This window comes from Tauraco erythrolophus, chromosome 1, assembly GCF_009769465.1.
Source record: "Tauraco erythrolophus isolate bTauEry1 chromosome 1, bTauEry1.pri, whole genome shotgun sequence".
NCBI classification, from domain to species: Eukaryota; Metazoa; Chordata; class Aves; order Musophagiformes; family Musophagidae; genus Tauraco; species Tauraco erythrolophus.
Window position 1 is genome coordinate 7,685,413 of NC_141465.1, and position 21,927 is coordinate 7,707,339.

At 43.2% G+C, this 21,927-nt stretch overlaps 1 protein-coding gene across 1 annotated transcript; it reads left to right on the forward strand.

Moving 5' to 3' along the window:
• The first annotated feature begins 3,017 nt into the window (after positions 1–3,017).
• CCDC80 (coiled-coil domain containing 80) lies at positions 3,018–21,549 on the forward strand. Its single transcript, XM_086621564.1, is given in 8 exon segments — positions 3,018–4,443; positions 4,446–4,912; positions 8,898–9,054; positions 12,587–12,723; positions 13,338–13,486; positions 16,693–16,796; positions 18,401–18,481; positions 21,203–21,549. Coding segments are annotated over 8 exon segments (2,868 nt in total).
• Positions 21,550–21,927: the final 378 nt, after the last annotated feature.

Consider the following 21,927-nt stretch of genomic DNA (forward strand, 5'->3'; position numbering starts at 1 on the left):
TTGTGCCTTTTTCTTGTTGTATGACCTTGCATTTTCTCTTTAAAATATATATTCACTTTACCCAGAAGTCCCAGTTGGCCTGTATAAACTACTTATTTCCTAAGAAGTTCTGATGTCATATATTTCCAGCAGTCATTGCAAGTTTATTCTTCACCTCAGATAAAGATACTCAGAAGCATCAGCCTCGGAAATAATCCCTGTGGCTCCATGTCTTCTTGTGTGCTAGTCTCTCCCTACAGCTGCCTTACAATCCATCATCTTCATTGATCTGCCACCCTTTGACACATTTAAGACAGATTCTGTAGCATGCTTCTTTTTTAATCAGTTGAGAGAGCATACAAAGTCCTCACAGAAATTCTTTAGTGTATCTATAATTGGATAGAATAGACAGCAGAGATAACAAGGAAATCTGTTTCTTTCCTTTGTTCTCATGTACTGAGTGTGTTTTTCTTGGCTTCATTAGATCTATGCAGATAAATGATGTTTTGCTTCTGTGAGGTTTCAAACTATCACCAACAATAAGAAAATTGAGGTAATTTAGTATTTTTTAAAAAATGAATGTACCCCAAGTTAAATGCTTGGCTTCAGCTTTGTAGGGTCGCTTCTTTTTTAAAAACTTCGTAATAAAACTGAAGGAAACATTTAAATGAGAATATAAATTTGAATTATATTTTCTTTAAAAGGTCCCATTGCACAGTGCAAAGTTTAGAGACTTTTGTTTTTCTCATCAAGATTAATAAACCAGCAGACCTGCCACTAATTTAAGTGGAAAATGTTATCTACCCTTGCTCCGCAGGGCTCCAGTTTTGTGGTCCTTGTGAACGGTATAATCCCCCTTACTTCCCAGCTGATTTGGATATGATATTCTAGGAGGAGCTGTGCATTTTTGCACTCACGTTCATGTGAGCGCAGGCATTGAGCATCTTCCCCTACCTCCAGGGCAAACCACTGGCCACAGAATGCAAACTGTGGACACATATCAGCAACATCACTACTAATGTTTATCAGTGCACTGGAGAACTTGAAGCAAAAATGAAGCAAATAAGGAAAGAGAGAAAGAAAATAAAGTTTTTTATCCTTGACACACTAATTTCCCCCACTCCCCGAGATAACTGAGGTCAAATCCAGTATGTTACCATGGAAATGCAACAGCATTTCTGTAAATAAGTGAAATCTTGGAAAACACTAAAGGTAGTATTAAGGTTTTAGATGTTTTTAGGTGTTACCCACCAACTACAATTAAGTGGTGTTTACACTGAAGGTGCATGACACACTGAAGCCAGTGTGAATCGGCTAAAGACCAGGTGCTGGCAGCGTAGCTGTGTCAGTTTACGTCAGCTCAATAGAATGGTGTCATTACACCATGAAGGGAGAGCAAAGGACATGACCCTGTCTTTACCATGTCTCTCTAGGTATTTTTGCACCTTTTCTCCTTTTTTTTTTTTTTTTTACTGCTAATGCACATTCATGGGACACACATGCAGCTCTAATTTTAATATAATAATAAAGTAAACATCTTGATCTCTTTAAAAACTACAAATTAACAAACAGCCATGCCCATATGATGTTTGCAGAAGAGACTATACCAACATACATGAGGGTCTGAAAGAGAAATTGGTTGGAAAGCAAAGAGAAATTGGATTTCTCTGGAGAACTCTCGGAAAGCAAACAAACAAGGAAAAGGGCAACAGGAGGCAGAAATAATGGGGTTAAAAACCAGAAACTCTCAAACACCAGAGCTGTTATTGACACCGACAGGAAAATGCACTTCTCACAGGACTATTTTTTACCCAGACAGTGTCTGTTTAATGGGAGGAAAGAGAAAGCCGAGGTCGGGGAGTGCCAGGGACGCGTAAAGGAAAGAGTTAAGGCTGGAGTCACTCTCTCTGAAGTGCTCCGTGATGCTGTGCAGTGTTTCAGCCCCCAGAGCCTTCCTCCTCCTCCTCCCTCCCTGTGTCGGAGTGGGGAGGAGGCGGGTTCTGCTGAGCTGTTAAATCCTGAGTGAAGTTTCCCCATTTCCAGTGGCCACCGTTGTCTGAGGCTGGGTCGGAGCTGGAATGGGGTTACCCCGACGTTCCTGGACCGCGGCCAGCCAAGAAGGGAGAGAGAAGAAAAGCTGAGTTCTTTCACAGTTTGCTTTTGGTGAAGTGTGGAGAAAGGGGAAAGGGAAGTGTCCTTTTTGATTTTTTTTTTTCAGCATCACATCGCCGTGTTTTCTTCAGCCTGGAAAATATATTACTGCTGGTGCTTTCGTCTCCGGGAACAAAGGACCTAAACGGGACTGAGGAAGCAAGAAGTGGGAAGGAGGCTCGGGAAGTTTAAAAGAGAGAGACTCGGAGCAGCTGGGATTTCCCTATTCTCAAATGAAATCCCTGCCTGTGCAGGTAACTGGTAGAGCAAAAAGCCAGACCTGCAGGTAAATGGAGAAGCAGAGATTCCAAAGGAAATTTCCACTAATCTCATCCCGCTTGTCAAGAAGGTGAAGAAGTAAGTTAAAAGACACACAGTGAGACGGACAGGCTCTGGGACCTGTTGGGCTGCCTAAAGATAAATCACTGGGCAGCAGCAAAGCTGTATGGCACTGGTCTCCTTTTAAAGGAAAAAGACGCGAAACCTCGTCGCTGGAAGGGGAACTTCCCTGCAAGTGTAAGTCTCAAGTCAAATTCTTGGCTTTCTGCTCTGCATACCGGACCCTTTCTCTGTGAATGTTTGCATGTGTGTATGTGAGAGAGAGAAGGGAGAGAAGGATGCAGACCACAGTGTCCTTTTGGATAGACAGAGTCATGTTACAGACGGATGATCTCATTTTTGCATAAAACGATCCATTTTGTGCTTTTCCAAAAATAACTGTAAACTGTACAAAGCCACCAGGGCAGAACTGAGGTGTAATCAGCGCTTTGAAATCACAAAAACTAGCCAGCCTGTGCTCTGCTTTTTTCATCACCATGTAAAATATCATCATACTGTTAACATCTAACTTTTTCTCTTTCTCCTCCTCCCTGCAAGCAGATTGCACAATGAATTGGAGGCTAGCTCTCAGCTTGGCCCTGCTGTGGGCAGCGTGGCTAGTGTGCGGCTCTGAGAAGACAGGGAGGCTACCAGAGAGAGGGAGCCAGGGGGTTAGGAAAGTGCCCCTGGCTTACAGGGCTCCAAGCAGCCTCCTGAGAAGGTCTGGAGCATCCCTGAGGAATTCGAGCCCGAATCCCCAACACCCCATCGCCAAGAGGGATCCTTCAGCACCTCCAAAGGCACCTGCCAATCTCCTGCAAGGGGAAGCGCGTTCCCAGGCCAGGGGCATGGGGACCAGAATGAGGCGGATACAGAGACTCACAGCTGCAGCCAAATACTCCAAGTCCGAGATGATTAAGGACGAAGGGATACCCTCTGCCTCACAGTCACGAGCAGTACGTTTCCCTTCGGGATCAAGTTCTCCCAATGTCCTGGCCAGCTTTGCTGGGAAAAATCGAGTGTGGGTTATTTCTGCCCCCCATGCTTCTGAGGGCTATTACCGGCTCATGATGAGCCTGCTGAAAAACGATGTTTACTGTGAACTGGCTGAGAGGCACATCCAGCAGATTGTGTTGTTCCATGAAGAAGGAGAAGAAGGGGGAAAAGTCAGAAGGATAACCAATGAAGGAAAAATCCTGGAGCAGCCACTCGATCCTGCCCTCATACCTAAGCTCATGAGCTTTCTGAAACTGGAGAAAGGGAAATTTGGCATGGTGCTGTTGAAGAAAACTCTGCAAGTGGAGGAAAGGTATCCTTATCCAGTCAGGCTAGAGGCCATGTACGAAGTTATTGATCAGAGCCCCATCAGAAAAATTGAGAAGATGAGGCAGAAGGGCTTCATCCAGACTTGCAAAGCAGCTGGGGTGGAGGGACAAGTGGTTGAGGAAGGCAATAACGGGGGCAGCACCCAGCCTACCCCTGGTGGTGGACATGTCCAGGTATCAGCAAGGAAGGAGGAGCCAAGGAAGAGCAATAATCAGCCAACAAGGACCAAAACAGTGAGGAAACCAATGACAACTACAGTGGCCACTCCTCTGCCTACAGTAAGGACCACTACCCTCCCTCCCACCACCACAACCACCCGTGCCACCACCCGCGCAGTGACAACAGCAAGCCGTTCTACGACAACAACTACACCCCTTCCTACCACGCAGAGGACCTGGACTACAAAGTCGCATTCCACCACAGAGTACCACAGGCTGCCAGTAGCCCCAGATGCCACCACGCCACGAGTCACAGCCTCTGAGGATTTCTACTCTCCTGTGTGGAAGGCAAACCGCAGAGAACGGCAGCGCAGCCACCCGGAGAAACACTCAGCGGCCACCCGGAAACCAAGCAAATCTGCCCGCTATGACAGTTTCACAGAAGCCCCAACAGCTCCCTCAGTGCACTTTACAAAGGCAAATGTGGGTAGATTTAAAGATAACCGAACAGACAGAAAGACTATAACCACAGGGACCTGAATGTCACACCAGGGCAACACAAACCAACTAAGACTAAACCACCAAAAAAGAAGGCCCAAGAAAAGATACTGAGCAATGAATATGAAGACAAATATGACCAGAGCAAGCCTGCTAGTTCCCATTTAGAGGAAGAGATTGCAGCAGGAAATATTTCCCCAAAGAAAGGAAAAGAATCAAAGAAGCATGAGCGAATGGATAAACCTGAGAAGAAAAAGAAGAAGGACAGATCTGACAAGCTGCAGAAGAGTGAAAAGCAGTCCAAGAAGGACAAAGCTGAGAAAAAGAGCAAGCAGGACAAAGACCGTAGCAAGAAGAACAAGAAGGGGAGCAGGACTGAGAATGAGGATTTCCCCAAGCCTAACAAGAAGCCTTTCCTACAGCCTCCCAGGAAATTGGTGACCGAGCTCCTGGAATATTTTGAAGGCAAAAGGCGGCTCATTGTAAGTAACTCTTTCATCTGCATCTTATTACATAAATGAAGTCATGTCTCCCTCCTAGTAGGAATATGCAGAACAGAAAGTTTACGGTGGTTTTGTGTTATTCTTTTTTGGTGCAAAGTAAAATTTCTAGACCCAAACAATCATTTCCAACAGGGAAGGTTTCACAGCCTCATGCTGGAACTCTTACATGCAGTATGAACATCAGCCAGCCAGGAATTAGGCTAAAACCTCTTCCCAGTCACTTCCATGAGCCACCATATAGCCACCAGATTATTCTGTTTCCAGTGGATATGTAGATGTCAGGATCTGTATAGTTATGATTGATAATATGAAGTTCCAGCGTGGATTACATCCTTTCATTGCTTTGGGGTACTTGCCAATGTTACCACATTTCGATGCTCAGCATGTCCTGCCAGCTGGCACACCTATTGCATATTGGTGCTGGTGTCCTAAAACTGGAAGCAAGCCAGGTGTCTTGGCAGTACTAGCACATGTCTGGCTGAGGATACGCACAAAGGCGTATGATCAGATGCCCTGAGGTAGGACTGTTACATTTGCTATTCTTTCTGATGGGAATTTGGCATTCAAATCTCCTGGACGTCTTCAGAGATCCCGTGCAAACCTTACTTTGTTTTGTTTTTTTCCCCTGCTGTTTTTATGAAACTATAACACTATGGTAAGTTTTCAAGTCTGAGAAACTCAGCATGGTCTGGACTTACTTGTCCCAGGGTTTAATAGTGTTGTATGTTTTTCCAACTACTTATCTAAAAAAACACTTCACCTGGGACAGGAAACAGTTCTAGTTGTAGTACAAATGTTTTTTCTGGCAGATGGCACATATCCTGAAAGGCACACTTTGAAAATCAGTTCTTTAAAAAATATTATTGTGGGAGCTGGTTTCTTGCAATTATTCCACTGCAAGCTGGCCTGTTTCACAGTTATTGTCCAACTGTCAGTGTCACAAACATAGCTTTGACTTTCATGCCCCGTATTCCAGTACAAATAGCTAAGATGCCAAACTAAGATTTCAACCATTGGAATTTAATTAATCGTTCTGCTGATGATTCACAGACCTGAGCATAAGCCAACTTTCTTCTCCCCCTCCCCGTTCTTCCAGCTGTAGGGGCTGTGCAGAGCTAGCAGACTTGCATTCCCTAGCATGATGGAAATGGAGAAGAGCCACATAGTTGAGAATTTTGAACTTGATTGAATTTAGCAAATAACGTCTAATAGTTACTTGTTAAGTAATAGTTAGCCAAATCAAATGCTCAGAGAAAGAAACTGCACAGAAGTTTGGGATCTTTGAAACTTGGTCATATATCTCAGTGTCGTGGCTTCCAAAATATATGCAGCATCAGAACAAATACATTTGAAAAAAGAGCCAAAAGCAGAGCTCACAGATGCCAGGCTGCTAATTCACTACACCAACACAGTCCTGGCAATTTAAAGGCTGGTCTGAAGTTGGAACCTTCTGATACTAGGCCACCTCTCAGCTGCATCTCCAAGAAGAAAGTTGCGCAATCTCAGGTTGTCAGGCCAAAAGTCACTGAAGACAAATGATTATGACACGCTGCACTTCACTTTTCCAGTATCTAATACCACTCAGCCGGCTTGCTCTGAAGTTTCTTGGAGAATAGGCTTAATCTGGTCAGTAGTAAAAGCAGTGCCTGGTCTCTACTATCTCTTTGCCACGCATGGCACATGGAACACAAAGAACTTCTCAAGCTTCTCTGAATCCACACACATGCCTATTTGGACCCCTTCCTGTCAAACTCTTCAGCTCCCTTAGGGTCTGTCCTTCCAGATGAACTCTGCCATTCATGAGCCTTCAAACTCCCTCTCTAGAGAATTTGCCCACACTGCTGGAGAAGTGGCTCCACCTGAGTTATTCCCCAGTGCTTTGCTATACTTTCGTCTTTCAGCCGCTTTAATAGACTGGCTCCCCAAGAACATTGTTCCAGTTCTCTCCCAAAAGTTTTTTGAGAAAGATGTGGGTTTTAAAGTCCCAGACATCATTAAGGATTTCAGATTTCAGTGTGAATTTCAAACATCCAGAATTATGAAGGCTATTCTGAATTAAGTTCCATTAATGACAAATATAGGACCCAGCTGCAGAGACCAAAACAATGTACAGGTTTCGAGGCCCACAGCCCCACCTCTCTCTAGTGGGGCTCTTACTGCAGTCTTACTAACGTTGAGAAGTCTTAGCTCAGTGAGTTTGGGTTGTTTATTCTTCTGCGGTGATGAAACGCAGACTGACGGTTATGTATAACACTCCATTTATACTCACATGCACATACACGCACACGCAAATGCAGATAGATACGGTGCATACACTGCCTGGCTTAAAACAGCCCGAGCACAAAGCTTTGATTCAAAGTTTGCTTTGCCTCTTCAATGTTTCCTGCTTTGTTCTGTAAGGCTTGATGAAGTAGATCAAATTCAGACTTGACTGTGCGTTCCTGCTTACGGCCTCCGAAACTAGGAGGACAATACAAACCAATGGTCTGGTTTGGATCTCGCTCCTCAAATCCTTGTCATGATTCTTTTTCATTTGAAGCATTTCTCTGCAAGTTAAAAGCATGTTACATGTTACGGCCCAGAAATCAAATTCTCTTTGAGTCTCATTCACCTTCATGTCCCAGTGCTGTAGTCGTGCCAGGGGGCGTTTGCATAAATGAGACTCAGATCTTATAAGCACAGAAATGCCTCTTAGATTTCAGTACATGGATGAACTGCATTTATAAGGAGCATATCATAAAAATTAGCCTCCAGGCCCTACAAACTTAAGAAGGCAGCTAGAAGATGATTGCACCTGTTATAGACTAAAGCCTAAGTTTGCAACTGAAGGATTCTGTCCATGGCAGGGGGGCTGGAACTAGATGATCTTTAAGGTCCCTTCCAACCCAAACCACTCTATGATTTTATGATTACTGACGACCTTAAACCATAAAATTTGGATCCAGATTTCAACTCCTTTTGTGTTTGGGGGACTGGTGGCAGGTGCTTGACTGCAGTTCACTGCTGCCAGTTAGAACAATTACATTGCTAGAGTTGCGGCATTCCTCTCCACCTTCTGCTGGAAACTGCTGCACAGGGGCACTGCACGTTGTCACACACACACACACATTCCCTGGGATACTTGCATCTCAGTCACTGATGAAAGATCTAAGTTGTGTGCTTTAAACTTTTAAAGAGTTAAATCTCTGCAATTGCTAGGAGGCTTTGAAATAAGTACTATAAACTGTAGAGCTTTTTGTACTTTCGTTGTAATTGTTCCTCCTTTTGCTCTTCCCCCCATAGACCTACCTTTTCAAAAAAAAAAACCAACCACAAAACAGGACCTTCAGTCCCGTAAGACATCAAAGTGGCTTAGAATGAATAAAAGCTAAATTAGCAATTTTCAGATGAGGTCACAGTGGCCTTAGCAAGTCTTCAAGGTCTTCTTATACGGCTATCGGTTTCATAAGCATTCATGTAGCCCTAGTTGTAGTCACCCCTGGACAGCCAAAATAGCCACCGGGACCCCTGCCTAGACCACAGGACGAGGCCAGAGCAGCTGCCATGTTCCCAGGGCTCCCACTGTGAGTGAGTAGAGGGAATCCTAGATTTGGCACCACTGAAGGTTGTGAGGGAGATCTGGTGCGATTGGCAGGGCAAGGGATAATAGAAGAGTACATGGTTTTCTCTAAAATTCAGTCCCATTTCTTCTACCAGCACTATGGAGAGGCAATGGAGGAGCTGGTGCCATCAGCTGGCCATGCTTCCTAAGGTTTTCCTGTGGCTGGTTGAACACCTTTGGGTCAGGCCTGGGCCTAAAGGTACACTCCAAACACAAATAAATAAAATAAAGCTACGAAGCTGTCAACAGCTCTATGGAAAAGAAAGCCCAGTTTGCAGACAGTGACTAGTTCTCCTTCAGTAAAACATTCATCTGCTTCATTCCTTATACTAAACAAGTTCTTTTGTCTCTGCCATCAACCAGCTGATCACGACACCCAAGGCGGACAACGCCATGTATGTACAGCAGCGAGACGAATATCTGGAAAGCTTCTGCAAGATGGCAACGAGGAAGATTTCAGTCATTACAATTTTTGGCACCATGAACAACAGCAGCATGAAAATTGACCACTTTCAGCTAGGTTCTTTTTTTTTAATAATTTCTTTCCATCTCGTGGGCACAATACTGACAGGAAAGGGAGAAATCTCCCCAGTTTGGGTCAAGATCTAAGGAAGATCGTTTGTTGTAGTCCAGTTGCACTTTTGAACCCATTCCTCCTCCTTCCATGCCAACTACACCCATTTGTATTTACTTAAGTGTCTCTGGAATTTTCCATGTTTAGGCTTTCAGTATTGTAACTTGAGCACCTTCAGCTTTCTTTGTGGGAATTCTTAAAGCCAGTAAAATGGTGAAAAGTCAGAAAAATGTGATAAAGGCATAAGACAGAAAGAGGAAATGAGGCTCGGCTCTATTGATACCTTGAATACCAGCCTCGCTGTCTAACCAAACAGCTGCCCTAATACAATTCCCCCCACCCTTGTTTTTTGCAGGCCATCAGCCATGGGTGGCTAGGTACTGGCTAACACGATTTAAACTCTGCTTGAAGAAACTGGATGTTGTCATGAAGGAGAGGACATTGGGGGAAAGAAATATTGAAGAGAACTGTTTGAGATTGTATTCAAAACTTGGCCCAAGTTAATCCTATTTTGCAGTTCAACATCATTATCTCCCCACTCTGCCATATAACATTTTCTGATGCCTTTGCACTCCTCACGGTCATGGAAAAAGCCTCATTTTTCAGGGGCACGAGTGGCTAAATCCAGGACAAAGAGAAGCATGCTAGCTAGACTCCTTGCTGCAAGTTCCCCTCCTTCCCAGGATCAGCTATTCTAGGCTTAAGAGCTGATTTTGATATGTTCAAGAAGTGAGTATTCTCCTGCACAGTAAGGGGAGGTCCAGGCACGTTTTCCCCTCTGTACTGGTAGACAGATATTAATTTAGAAGATTTCAACCATGGCCTTTAGGTATGGACAACCTTAGAAATTTCCATCAGCATACCTGATATTAAAAGGTTTACCATTCGAAATCCTATTGCCTCTCTTTACCTGTAAAGCAAGATACCCATCAGTGTGACTGTTTATTGCTGGCTATTGTAAAGAGGTTCATCCCTCTGAAGCCAGAGATTTTGGAGGCACTATGAATCAGACTATGGAGGACTTGAAAAGTAGCTCATTCAGCCATATTTAGTAGCCCTTTCTTTACATACAGAGTTCCCATATAGACAGGTGACACTGGGCATTCACCTCGCGTAGGCAGCTTTGAAAGAACTGGTGTCAGTGTTCAGGTCCTGGGGAAGCACCCACCAAAGCCAGTGAGAACCTTTCCTTTCATAACAGTAGGGTTTGGACAAAGACTTCAGGTCCCAGTCCAGCAAAGCACTTAAGCTTAGGTGTCTCTTGAATCATGTAAACAATCTCATTGCTGCCTGCATCTAAACGTTAACACCACCATGAATGCTTCACTGGACGAAGGCAAAGAAGTAGTATAAAAGCTAGTTTTGCTTAAAGGTCCACCGCATCTTTCCTCTGGAAGTTCATCTGGTTTTACCAGACCTCGGGAAGAGATGTGTGTTGGAACAGAAAGCTCAGGACCACACCAGCTACAGGGTATTTCAGGTCTGGCATACAACTGGCCAGATGATCACAGATTTATGTTTGGCTTCCAGCCGTGCCTCTACTACTCTCAGAGGGAGAGGACTTAGTAGGGGACCAGGAGCCTTGTGTCCCTGAATGACACAAATCCTGCCAGACTGTCCATTTGTGCACCTCCTTGTCAAATCTGGAGTGGTACAGGATTTTCCACATCAGGCCAAGGTTACACAAGGTCACTTTTCATGTACCCAGACCCATCTGCCTGTCAGTGGACTGTTTAGGATTATATTTAGCTCGAGTCTGGCTAATAAACAGACATTCACTCCGACACAGACCATACTCTTTCAGACTGTTCCAGACTTAACCTACACCCAAACTTACCCCAAACCACATAAGTGTATATAACAGCTGAATTCTCACAGGAGGAATTAACTTGTTGAAGAAAAGCAGGAGACTTAGAAGGGTGTAAGTTAAACATGAAGTTCACCTTACATTTTTGCCCAAAACACCAAATCCTGAGCTTTTAAAAAGTTTAAATAATACAAAAGTCTTTCTGTTCTACCCCCTACCCCCTTCTCCTCTACCTTTCCTGCTTGCATGGCCTCTTCATGGCTGTCAGCACCAGAGGCAGCAAAAGCTCCTAAGAAACATTTTGTTCATTCTATTTATGCTGCAGTGAGAAGCCTTAGCATCCAGCATGATGAGGTCTACTTGTAGTGCTGCATCTTGAGACCGAGATACAAATGACAACAACAGAAAAGTCCACAGAAAAGACTTTTCACTTGAAATTTCAAACGCATTTAGAAGTAATGAATGAAAGAGAACTCATTAACACTGTTTGGCCAAGATCAGCTCATACTGAAACCAAAGAGCATCTCCCAGTTTCCCACTGTTTGACTTCAGGCAGGTCACTCAAGCCATGACTGGGATCTCTAAGTGAGGATATGACTATTTATATTCATAGTGGTGTCATAGGGCATAAGCAAGTAACATTTGCAGAGAGCTTGTTAGCGCTTAGGTGGCGTTTCACTCTGTGTGTGATGTACCCTGTCTTCAGCTTTCCAGGCCCACAGTTGCATACGGAGGCCTGTCCAGCATTGCTTCAGGTGTATAGTGCTGTGCTGGATGCTACAGCTGAGGCTGAGCTGATGACACGGAGGCTTTCAGGACTTAGCCCTTATACACCTTGGCTCCAAGGGAAGTAAGGAACCTCAGTACCTCCACAGGCTTGTCTCCTACATGCTTCAAATCTCTGTCTGCAGAGGTCTTTTTCTCCTCAAGTGTTTCTGAATGTTTCCTTAGGGTAGAGCAGTGAGGAGGTACAAATCATTCTCAAAACTAAGTTTTTCCTGTCAGGGTACTAGAATGGGAAATGAACATCAGCAAGAAGATGGAGCAGGAGTGCCACAGCAGGGTATATAGAAAGAGCTGATATGCTGGGACTGCAGTATTGAAGACACCTTAAACTGTTTCTGGCTTCTTATAGTCACTAAACCTCCCCTGTAATATTTTAAGACTGGAAAGGTTAACTCTAGTGTCCTGGCCAATCTCAAGCTGTTCTAGCTGTATTTTACTGGCCCAAATTCCCTTTTCTTTCATTTGGAAACAGTGCTTTCCAGCTCTTGTCCTAAATTGTTGAACAGTTTCTATTTTCTGTTCCAGAAGTGGCTGCATTTCAAGAGCTGGTAAAATGATTAGTACATGCATATACATGTATAAGCATACTAAAAAAATCTAAAAGATCTTTCCAGGAAAGAGTGGGCAACCAAGATTTTTCAAAAGCAAGGAGAAGTGTTGAATAGTGCATGAGCTCTAGGACAGACTGATTTTCAAAACTACTGGGATTGAAAACTGGACAGTTAAAAGCCACAGTGCCATACTGACGTTTTTTAACATCTTGCCTATGCAGCGGGAAGAGGGCTTCTGGGAAATGAATTCCTCCCTTTCTTTCAAGGTGAAATTAAAGGCAGAGTACTGTGTGATTCCATGACTATTTTTATTTCTCCTTTATCTCACATTAAGATAATGAAAAGCCCATGAAAGTGATAGAAGATGAAGATCTTGTGGACCAGCAGCTCATCAGTGAGTTGAGGAAAGAGTATGGGATGACCTACAATGACTTCTTCATGGTGCTGACGGACACTGACATGAAGGTCAAGGTGAGGGTTTCGACTCTTTGAAAGAAAAGGCATTGGAAAACTATGAAAAAAATCAAAAATTTTAGGAAATTACACAACAGGCATGCATGTGAGGCACATAAGAGACTGATGCAGGACTGGGCCATTGCTGGAGGACAAGAAAACGGACAGTAGGACAAACTTTCAGGAATTACATAGCTATCTTCATTTTCTGCTGTTTGGAGATTTCGAGAATTGTGAGTTCCTGCTGGGATGCTCAGCTGACACCATAGGAACAGGACACCCCACTGGCAGGGGTTTTAATGTAGTACCTGGCATTCTAAAACACACAGTTTGACCACTCAACGGGATGACAGCACATTGCATATGGGCAATGCTCTAGTTAAATGACCTTACAAAAGAATATAATGACAATTTGTTGCCTGCAATGGCCTGGCCTTCCCACATTGGGCAAATACTGAAAACATGCCACTTCCAAAGAGCAGTCTGACTGCAAAAGCAGTAATATTCTCCATGGTTTCTAATCTGGTAAATAGGAACGCTTGAATCTCTGTATGTCCTAGAGTGCTGTGATACCTGCAGAAAGACTGCTAATATGTGCATCCTTTTATCCATCTGTTCTTTTTTCTTAACAGCAATACTATGAAGTACCCATAGCAATGAAGTCTGTGTTTGATTTGATCGACACCTTCCAGTCACGAATTAAAGACATGGAAAGACAGAAAAAAGAGGGCATTGTGTGCAAAGAAGATAAGAAGCAATCCCTTGAGAGCTTCTTATCCAGGTACTACCTTCTGCTCTTATCTACTGCTAGTTCTAATAATTATTGTCTTACTGGAAAAACACCCATCCAACTATTTCTGTGATTTTTTTAATATAGATTTCTCAGTATTTACAGTGTTAAGCAAGTACAGAGTTGTAGCCATAGCTGCATGCCGTCTTGTACAGAGCACTGGAAGTCAGGATGCATGTTGTGTTTCCTGACTGCACATGCTTTGGACACTACGTTTCTGTACTGCAGTACTCCCATCATAACATGGACATAATAACCCTGATTTGCATTAGAAGAGCAAATAAGGATTAATTCACAGATGTTAGCTCAGTGTTTTGAATATATGAAGCACAGTGTTTATGTGTTTCAGCCATCAACCATCACAATCTCATTAATCCCACTCTAATCCCTTCTATGTAGCTCGAATCAGTAATTAATTCTCTGTAACTTCCTTCTTATCCTGCCTGAGATAACAGTTGGTCTTTACCAGTATTAGTCATGCATATTACTAAAGGTCTTGCAGATGTCTCTTGCAAAATATTTGAGAGACCTTCTGCAGACAGACAGTTTCGGTTTTGCAATCTCTATAGAGATTATAGAGACTGCCATGTTACGGCTCTACCTGCGAGACCTACATTCCAGGCAATAAACATGTCTGGACTGTGGGAATTCAGATCCACAGAAGAGCTGTGCAGCTATAGCCCTCTCTGTTACAGAACAATTTACATGAATTTAAGGCTACCCCATCACTCTAGGCTTTACCTGTTACTACTGCACTCTCCTCACCTACTATCAGAATCCATGGAAATACACTGTTAAATGCCAGATGGCTATAAAAATAACTGGAGCAGCATGAGGGATTATGACTGGAGAGGGAAAGGAGCAACAGGTAAATGAGTAGGTTGTTGATTTGTAAACATTTTAAAATTCGATGGCCACTTCAACAGAAAGAGAACCTTTAACAAGATCCACCCCACCCACCTCACCACCTCCTGTTTAGGTCTCAGTAATTCATCCTCAAGACCACCAAGAAGAACCACAGTTTGGAAACGGCTGACCAACACAAGAAAGAGCTTGTATGCTGGAAAGTGACAGGTCTCAAGTCCTTCTTTGCTTGCAAACAGCCCTAGTGATAAACATACCTTAGAAAAACAGTCAGGAAAAGTGCAGAATGTTGCATCTATAAAGAGAACCACCGCTGCGCAGAATGCATTTGTTGTCTGTGAAACAAGCATCAGGCTTTAAATATCGGGTGGACATCACTAGCCATGTTAACTGGTCAGATTCCCAGTAAGATTTATTCCAGCTTTGTCCAGGATTATCTTCCCAGCTGAACAAGAGTCCTGGCATCATCTCCCTGGTGGGTGTTGCTCATTGGGGAGGTCGGTTATAATAATGCAAATATTGTTCTTAACAAGCCTGGCTGGCATGAAAGGAGACCATGAGAGCCATGGCTGGCTTGAGTACTGCTTAAAAGGCACATATATCAGGAGAAGATCCTTCAGTTTGGTGGGGTGGTCCCCCTGGAACACCAGGACACTGGCTGTGCTGCTCTCTGGGTTCACGAAGAAGAATAGGGTGCAAAATAGGTAGAAGAGGAAGAAAGGATGCACACAGCGAAGGGTCTGGCAGATTTGTCAGGACAGGAGTACTGGCCTGTGGCTTCTGATGTCAGAAATAAGGCATAAACCTGTACATTAGCGATGGTGAACAAGCAGCTGTGACAAGCCCACCAGGTACAGGGACTGCCAGAAGCAGGGGGATAAATAGCTTGAGTGGCTTCCAACACTCCAGCTCTGCGCATCTCCAAAGGAGGTACTCAAAACAGAAAGGAATTAGAGTATCTTAAAGCAGCTCAGATAAGATTCGATCCTGATTTATGCCCTAGACAAAATATGACCAATGTTTACATTCTCAGTCATTATTCATAGGTAGCCAGGTGCTTTTACTATATAAAGTATCACAAAGATTATTTTTTCGCCATTTTCCAAACAACAATATGAAATTTCTCCCCTTTCCTTCACATCACATATGAGATTCTTAATGCTTCTCATTCCTATTCACATACCTGTATAGACACACCCATGTCTCTGCTGTTTCTCCTGGGGAAGACGAAAATTAGAGAGCTTTGCTTTTCAAGGATTTACTTTTTTAATTCTAAAAATACATGCAGTATCAGTCAGTCAACGAGACAAATGCATCACCATCCCTTGTTCCTTCAGCAACTTCTCTGTGGCTTTGAGCAAGTCCCACCATATTTTTTCTGCCTTTCTCAAGTGGAACAGAACTGACCCATTAGATTAGCCTTTGAGATCTTCACATGGTGCTGCAGAAAGGCAGGCGACTATTACAACAGAGTAACATCTGCATCCATTTAAAAGATCATTTCCTGCTATAAAAATATTCCTGCAGCTTTGTAAACTCCTTTAAATCTGATTTATTTAGGTTTAATGGAGAAGTATCTTTATTCAAAAAAGGGCTTGTTTGGAGAGTATTAGAAACCCCTAAGAATTTTTAAAGGTTTCAAGTGTCCTTATGGCATTGCCTTTCTTTGGGAGGACAACGGAAGATGCTCCTTGTGCTAGCATTTGGTTAGATGGGGCATCCTCTATGAAAGAAAAATCAAGGATTTATCTTATTGCCCCATGCATGCCTCTTATAACAACAGGCTCACACAGCCACACACATACGAACAAGCTCAGATCTAAAGCCATGCTAAAAGGTATTTTGAGCAAGTGTGGTACAGAAGAAAAAGAGGTCAGTGAGTATTTATACAGCAGTGTAAGTATGTCTGAAATGAAGATACACCCTAATTCTCAGACAGCCCTTGGACTGCAAAATAACTGTGCAGTTCCAGCAGTGGTGAATGACGTAAAAGCTAAATGTCTAGTGAGGAATTCTACAGGAATCTTTCTTTCCCTTGAATATATGCTTCTCAGCATTGTTGTAACTACTGAAGGGGCTTTGAGCAAAGATTGTAAGCTTTGCAGTGTTTCTTTGGTGAAGCAGCAAAACTCCAGATGTTTCTTTGAGAGTTTTTGAGTTATAAAATTCAAAACTCTTCCAGTGATAGACAGAACTGGGAAGATCTCACATCCAGCTGTTACTTAGAAGTTGAGAGAGGTATGACATATCTCAGCCTGCAGAAAACAAAAATGCTGAGAGGACTCGAGCCACATGTCAAGACCATGCCATGTCACACTCTCTTCTCTTTCCAGGTTCCGATGGAGAAGGCGGCTTGTGGTGATCTCTGCTCCCAGTGACGAGGACTGGGCTTATTCCCAGCAGCTTGCTGCTCTCAGTGGACAAGCCTGCAATTTTGGTGAGTCAAAAGAAATTATACTCTTGCTCCCCAAAACCACATCCTTCCTGGTGATGTGATGGATTCCTTTGCTCAAGTCTGAACCTAGACAGCCTGAGGAACCTGACAACTGAAAAGTTTGCTGTAGCTACTCTAAATACAAATGGAAAATACTGTGCTAATCAGGTAGCACAGCACGTCCTTACAGCTAAGACAGCTAAACAAAGTGTTCCCTGGAATCATGCGTGTGAGGCATAAAAAGTTAGCTCTCCAAAGCTTCCCTTCAGGCTTGTACTTCAGGAGATCAATAGCATTTTCTTTTTCTTACTGCACAAATTAATGACGTAACTGCAATGCTTTGGGAAGGGCAGATCCTCTAACACCCAGCTCAGAACCGGGACAGATATCAAGGAGAGAGATGGACACGCATAGTTGTTTTTTTTTTCTTTTTCTTCCTGCTTCATTGCCAAAACCTGTAAAAATATTAACGGAAGCCACTTTAACCCGGTAAGGACCTTCCCAGCCTCCTAACTAGGTACTTAAGATCCAGCTACATAGTCAGTGGAGAGAGATGGGCTCCTCCAGGAGGCAATTAAGAGTAAGACCCAGAAACACTCCTCTGTCTTTCCATTATGAAAGACTTACTCTTAAACTTAGGTTCCTAGGAATGCAAGTACCAAACAGAGCCTAGGCTTGACTCCTACAACGGAATGAAACAGGTCCTGTTCAAAAGCCACTATTTCAATACATCTCAGTCATGCCTGCAGAGCTGCACAGTATCACTGCTACACCGTCTGTTTATTCAGTAATCACCTGGCTTTCATTCAGAGCATCAGCATCATCTCATTTGGGAACTACCAAAGTAAACCGTGACATGGACAACTGTAAAATGCTTTCTGAAAAACAGGATGCAACCAAAACAGTTAATTCTCTCCAGCCTTTGTTAGGGACAGCTTGAAGGAGATCCAGGGAGTTCCTAAAGCACTTGTCCTCAATGGGTGTTTTAACTAAGTGATACGTTTCCAAGCATCTTACCTCCAAGTTGTAAAAACTGTTACATCAGAGATTTTGCAGATTGTACAGACTAATGCGACATGAACAGTTTCTACAGCCCGTAAGGTCTTTTCTCATAGCAGAAGCAACAGTTCAAGCCTCTGCCCAGAACAAATGAGACGAGTGAATGCCCACTTAGGACAGGAGTTTAACTACAAATTGCCTCAAAAAAATTCACTGCTGTGTGTATGACAAGCAAAGCTTTACTGGTGAACTAAACAGTGCAGAGACATTCTGAATTTTGGGAAGGGCCTCTGTAATTTACTGGTGTGCTTGATGCTTGTATCCCTATGCTACAGAACCACACCAAATGCCACTGTCCTTGGGACACTGGCAACAGCTTTTATGCAACTGATAAAATGTTTATTCAACACACTAGTTTATCCCCATGCTTGGGACAGGTGATATGACGGGCAGAGACTCCAAGGAAATCAGTAACTCTTCTTCCTACAGGGCTGCTGAGATTGGCCCCTAATGTAGCATACACAGACCTGGCTGATTAAACTGAAATTGGCCTGAGAACGAGCACAACGAACTGGTCTGACCCAAAACCTGCTTAATTCCCTCCACAGGTCTGCGCCATATAACTATCCTCAAATTGCTAGGACTTGGAGAAGATATTGGTGGTGTCTTAGAGTTGTATCCAATTAATGGTAAGTGACTGTTTCCAGTTTCTTCAGTACTACCCATGAAGGGCATTACGCAGTGCTGAGTGTTTCTTTGCTGTAATTTCTTTAAAGGGAAGGGTATGACTGTGTTTTCTCTTTTGTTTTGTTTCTTTTAAGAAACAAGAAGACACAAAAGCAAGCCATAAGTTTTCTTGGTGTTCCTGTGCTAAATATTAATATAGTTTCTTCAGGACAGAAAAGCCCAAATATCATCTGGAAGTTATCTCACATCTTTATTTCCCACATAACATACAGTCTCAAGTACACTCCTCTGCCTGCCTTGCTGTCAAAGAGAGAGAGATGTCTGTGCTCAAGAATTTGCAGGGCAAAACACAGACCCAGCAGCTTCTCTTATATGGGTCTCTCATTCGTCTTCATAGAATGGTTCGGGCTGGAAAGGACCTTTTACAGATCATTTAGTCAAATCCCCTACCATGGGCAGAGACATCTTTTGCTAGATCAGGTTGCTCAAAGCTCCATCCAACCTGACCTTGAACACTTCCATTGATGAGGCATCCACAATTTCTCTGTGCAACCTGTTCCAGTGTCTCACCACACGCATCCTAAAAACGCTCTTCCTTATACCCAATCTAAATCTACCCTCTTCTGGTTTAAAACCATCACCCTTTGTCCTGTCTCTCTGGGCCCTGGTAAAAAGGCTTTATGTTTCTTATAAGCCTCCTTTAAGTATTCCATTTGCATCCCAGCAGGCTACTTCAGGTAGCTATTCCTAGGAGATCTCACTGCCAGGGTACATTTCAAATGCTACAGATTCCTCTACTACCTAATCCCAACTACTGTCTCCATCAGTGGAGGGACAAAAACAGGAAGGAGTTTATTTATCCCATTGCCATTCCATCAGATCTGTACATGAAAGCATCTTAGTCCTTCTACCACATACGGACATAAGTTCATGCCTAAGAAAGAACATGAACAGAGGAAGCAGATGCCATACTTCTGTCAACACTCTTGCAGCCTCCACTCACTTTTCATTGTCTTGGGTATAGTTCCTATCATACCTCTTTTCAATTTACTTGTCTAATCTCCCTTTGAATTCGCATTAACTTCTGGCAAGTGTCCTCCTGTAAGAACCTCTACAGATCTGCAAGGTACCTTTTATTTGTCCTGAACATGGCCCCTAGAGCTCTGTTTGATACCCTGTATCTTTTGTGAAGGGAAAAAAGGTAAACATTTAACCCCATCCATCCCTACAGTGCCACTGACGATCCTGTAGACCTCCCTCAACTCATTTTACAGACTGCAGTCTTGGCCGTTTCTCATACAGAGTTTATTCCAAACCTATGATTAACTTTAGTGCCTTTCCAACTTTTTTTTCCCCAGTTTTACCATATTTTTTTGAGGTAAGAAAACCAGAATAGCATGCAGGGTTCAAGATGCACACAAATAATACGTTTCCATAGTGGCATAATAATACTGTTTCGGTTTTTATTATTTTCCTCATGGTTTATAACATCTGCTTTTGCTTTTGACCATCAGTGAGCATTGAACTAGCCTTTCATGAAACTCTCCTTCATAGTCCTAAGATCTCATTGCCAAGTGGTAATGGTCAGACTTCATCATTTCTTATGTGGAGTTAGAAAAATTTTCACCCTATGCATCATTTTACTTCAATCTGAATAGAGTTTCTTCCATTATTTTATTAACCAGTCACACAGCCTTACAAGTGTCTTCTGCAATGCTTCACCATCATCCTCTGCCCTTACTACTCTGAGTATCTCCACACCTTCAGTACACTTCCTCACCTCCGTTCTCATAACTGATGTGCATTATTTACAAACACATTGAACAGCACCAGTCCCAGCACAACCAACCATTGAACTTCACTGGTGACCTCCCTCCACACTAGGAACTGATCATTCACTCCCATCTTGTTTCTGCCTTTCAACCGAGCTATCAAAGATCCTTTTGAAGCCTTCTGGAAATTCACATAGCCTGTATCAGCCAGACCACCCTTAGCCACTTGCTACATCCTTTAGAGAACCTCAACAAATTTGCAAAGCATGATGCCACTTTGTAGGACTTCTGTTGCCAAGCCAACAATGTATATGCTAGGGAGAGGCAGGTGTGTGTGTGTGGTGTGTCCACTGATCCTAGTTGTCTTATACTTTCTACTCATTTATCCAGCACAGACTTCACACTTACAAGCCTGAAGTTCACCAGAGTTGCGCTGGAACATACATTTAAAAGTGGACATGACATCTACCACATCCCATATATCCCATTCTGACAGTTCAAGAGTGAGGCTCTATGCTGCCTTTAGTGACCCAGCAAATTCGTCCTGCAATTCTTCACGCTGTCACACTTCAATTACAGTGATTTCTTTCACTGTGACTGTTTTTCACATATGCCTTCTGCATTATATCAACCAGTGGACCCACGCTGCATAGAAGCCAAAGATGTGCGTGTGCATTGGGTGACAGAAAGGTGTGCCACACTCTGGTAGCTTCAGCCTAGAGAACAAAGACAAGTTTACTAAACCAAACAAAACTGCTAAAAATACCTCTTTCATTCACAGTGGAGTAGTTCCATTTTGGAACAAGGAAATCCTGAGCTTGTAAATTACAAGAATCTCACTGTGCCAACTGCTGGGCAGCATCCTATCTCATGTTGCTAACTCGCTTACTTACAAACCACCATTGTTGCCTAACCAGAATATCAATGCTGTTTTATATGATCACTTTCTAGGAAGCTCTACTGTAGACAGAGAAGATATCCCAGCTAATTTGGTGAAAGACATTCGAAATTATTTCCAAATCAGCCCAGAATATTTCTCCATGCTCCTAGTTGGAAAAGATGGAAACGTCAAATCCTGGTATCCTTCTCCAATGTGGTCTATGGCGATTGTGTATGATCTGATCGATTCTATGCAGCTCCGGCGACAGGAAATGACAATTCAGCAATCGCTTGGCATGCAATGCCCAGATGATGAGTATGGTGGGTACGGTTACCATAGCTATCACCAGGGATACCAGGAAGGTTACCAAGATGACTACCGTCACCACGGAAGTTACCACCATGGATATCCGTACTGAAAAGAGCAACTTAACCTCCAACTGCCCTGTGTCTGTCTTCTAATAGCTATCCAGGCAATAGGTGGCCAGTTGCAGAAAGTCTTCCCATGTGACCTAGATATCCATGCCTCCTCCTTCCACTGTTCAATCAAGGGACTTTGGTCATTTGCCTTCTCAAAAACACAGAAGCCTTTACAGTGAAGCAATTCAAACCAGTAGTATTGAAGCTTTAAACAATAAAGACTCCTTTATATTTTTCAACCTTTATAAACAAAGGCCATCAGCAGGTGCTGTTTGTATTAAAACCAAACAAAACAATCCCACAGCCCCAGTCCATGGACACTACTGTAGGGCAGGACACAAACTGTCTGACAAATATTGCAATGCTCTTTTTAGTAT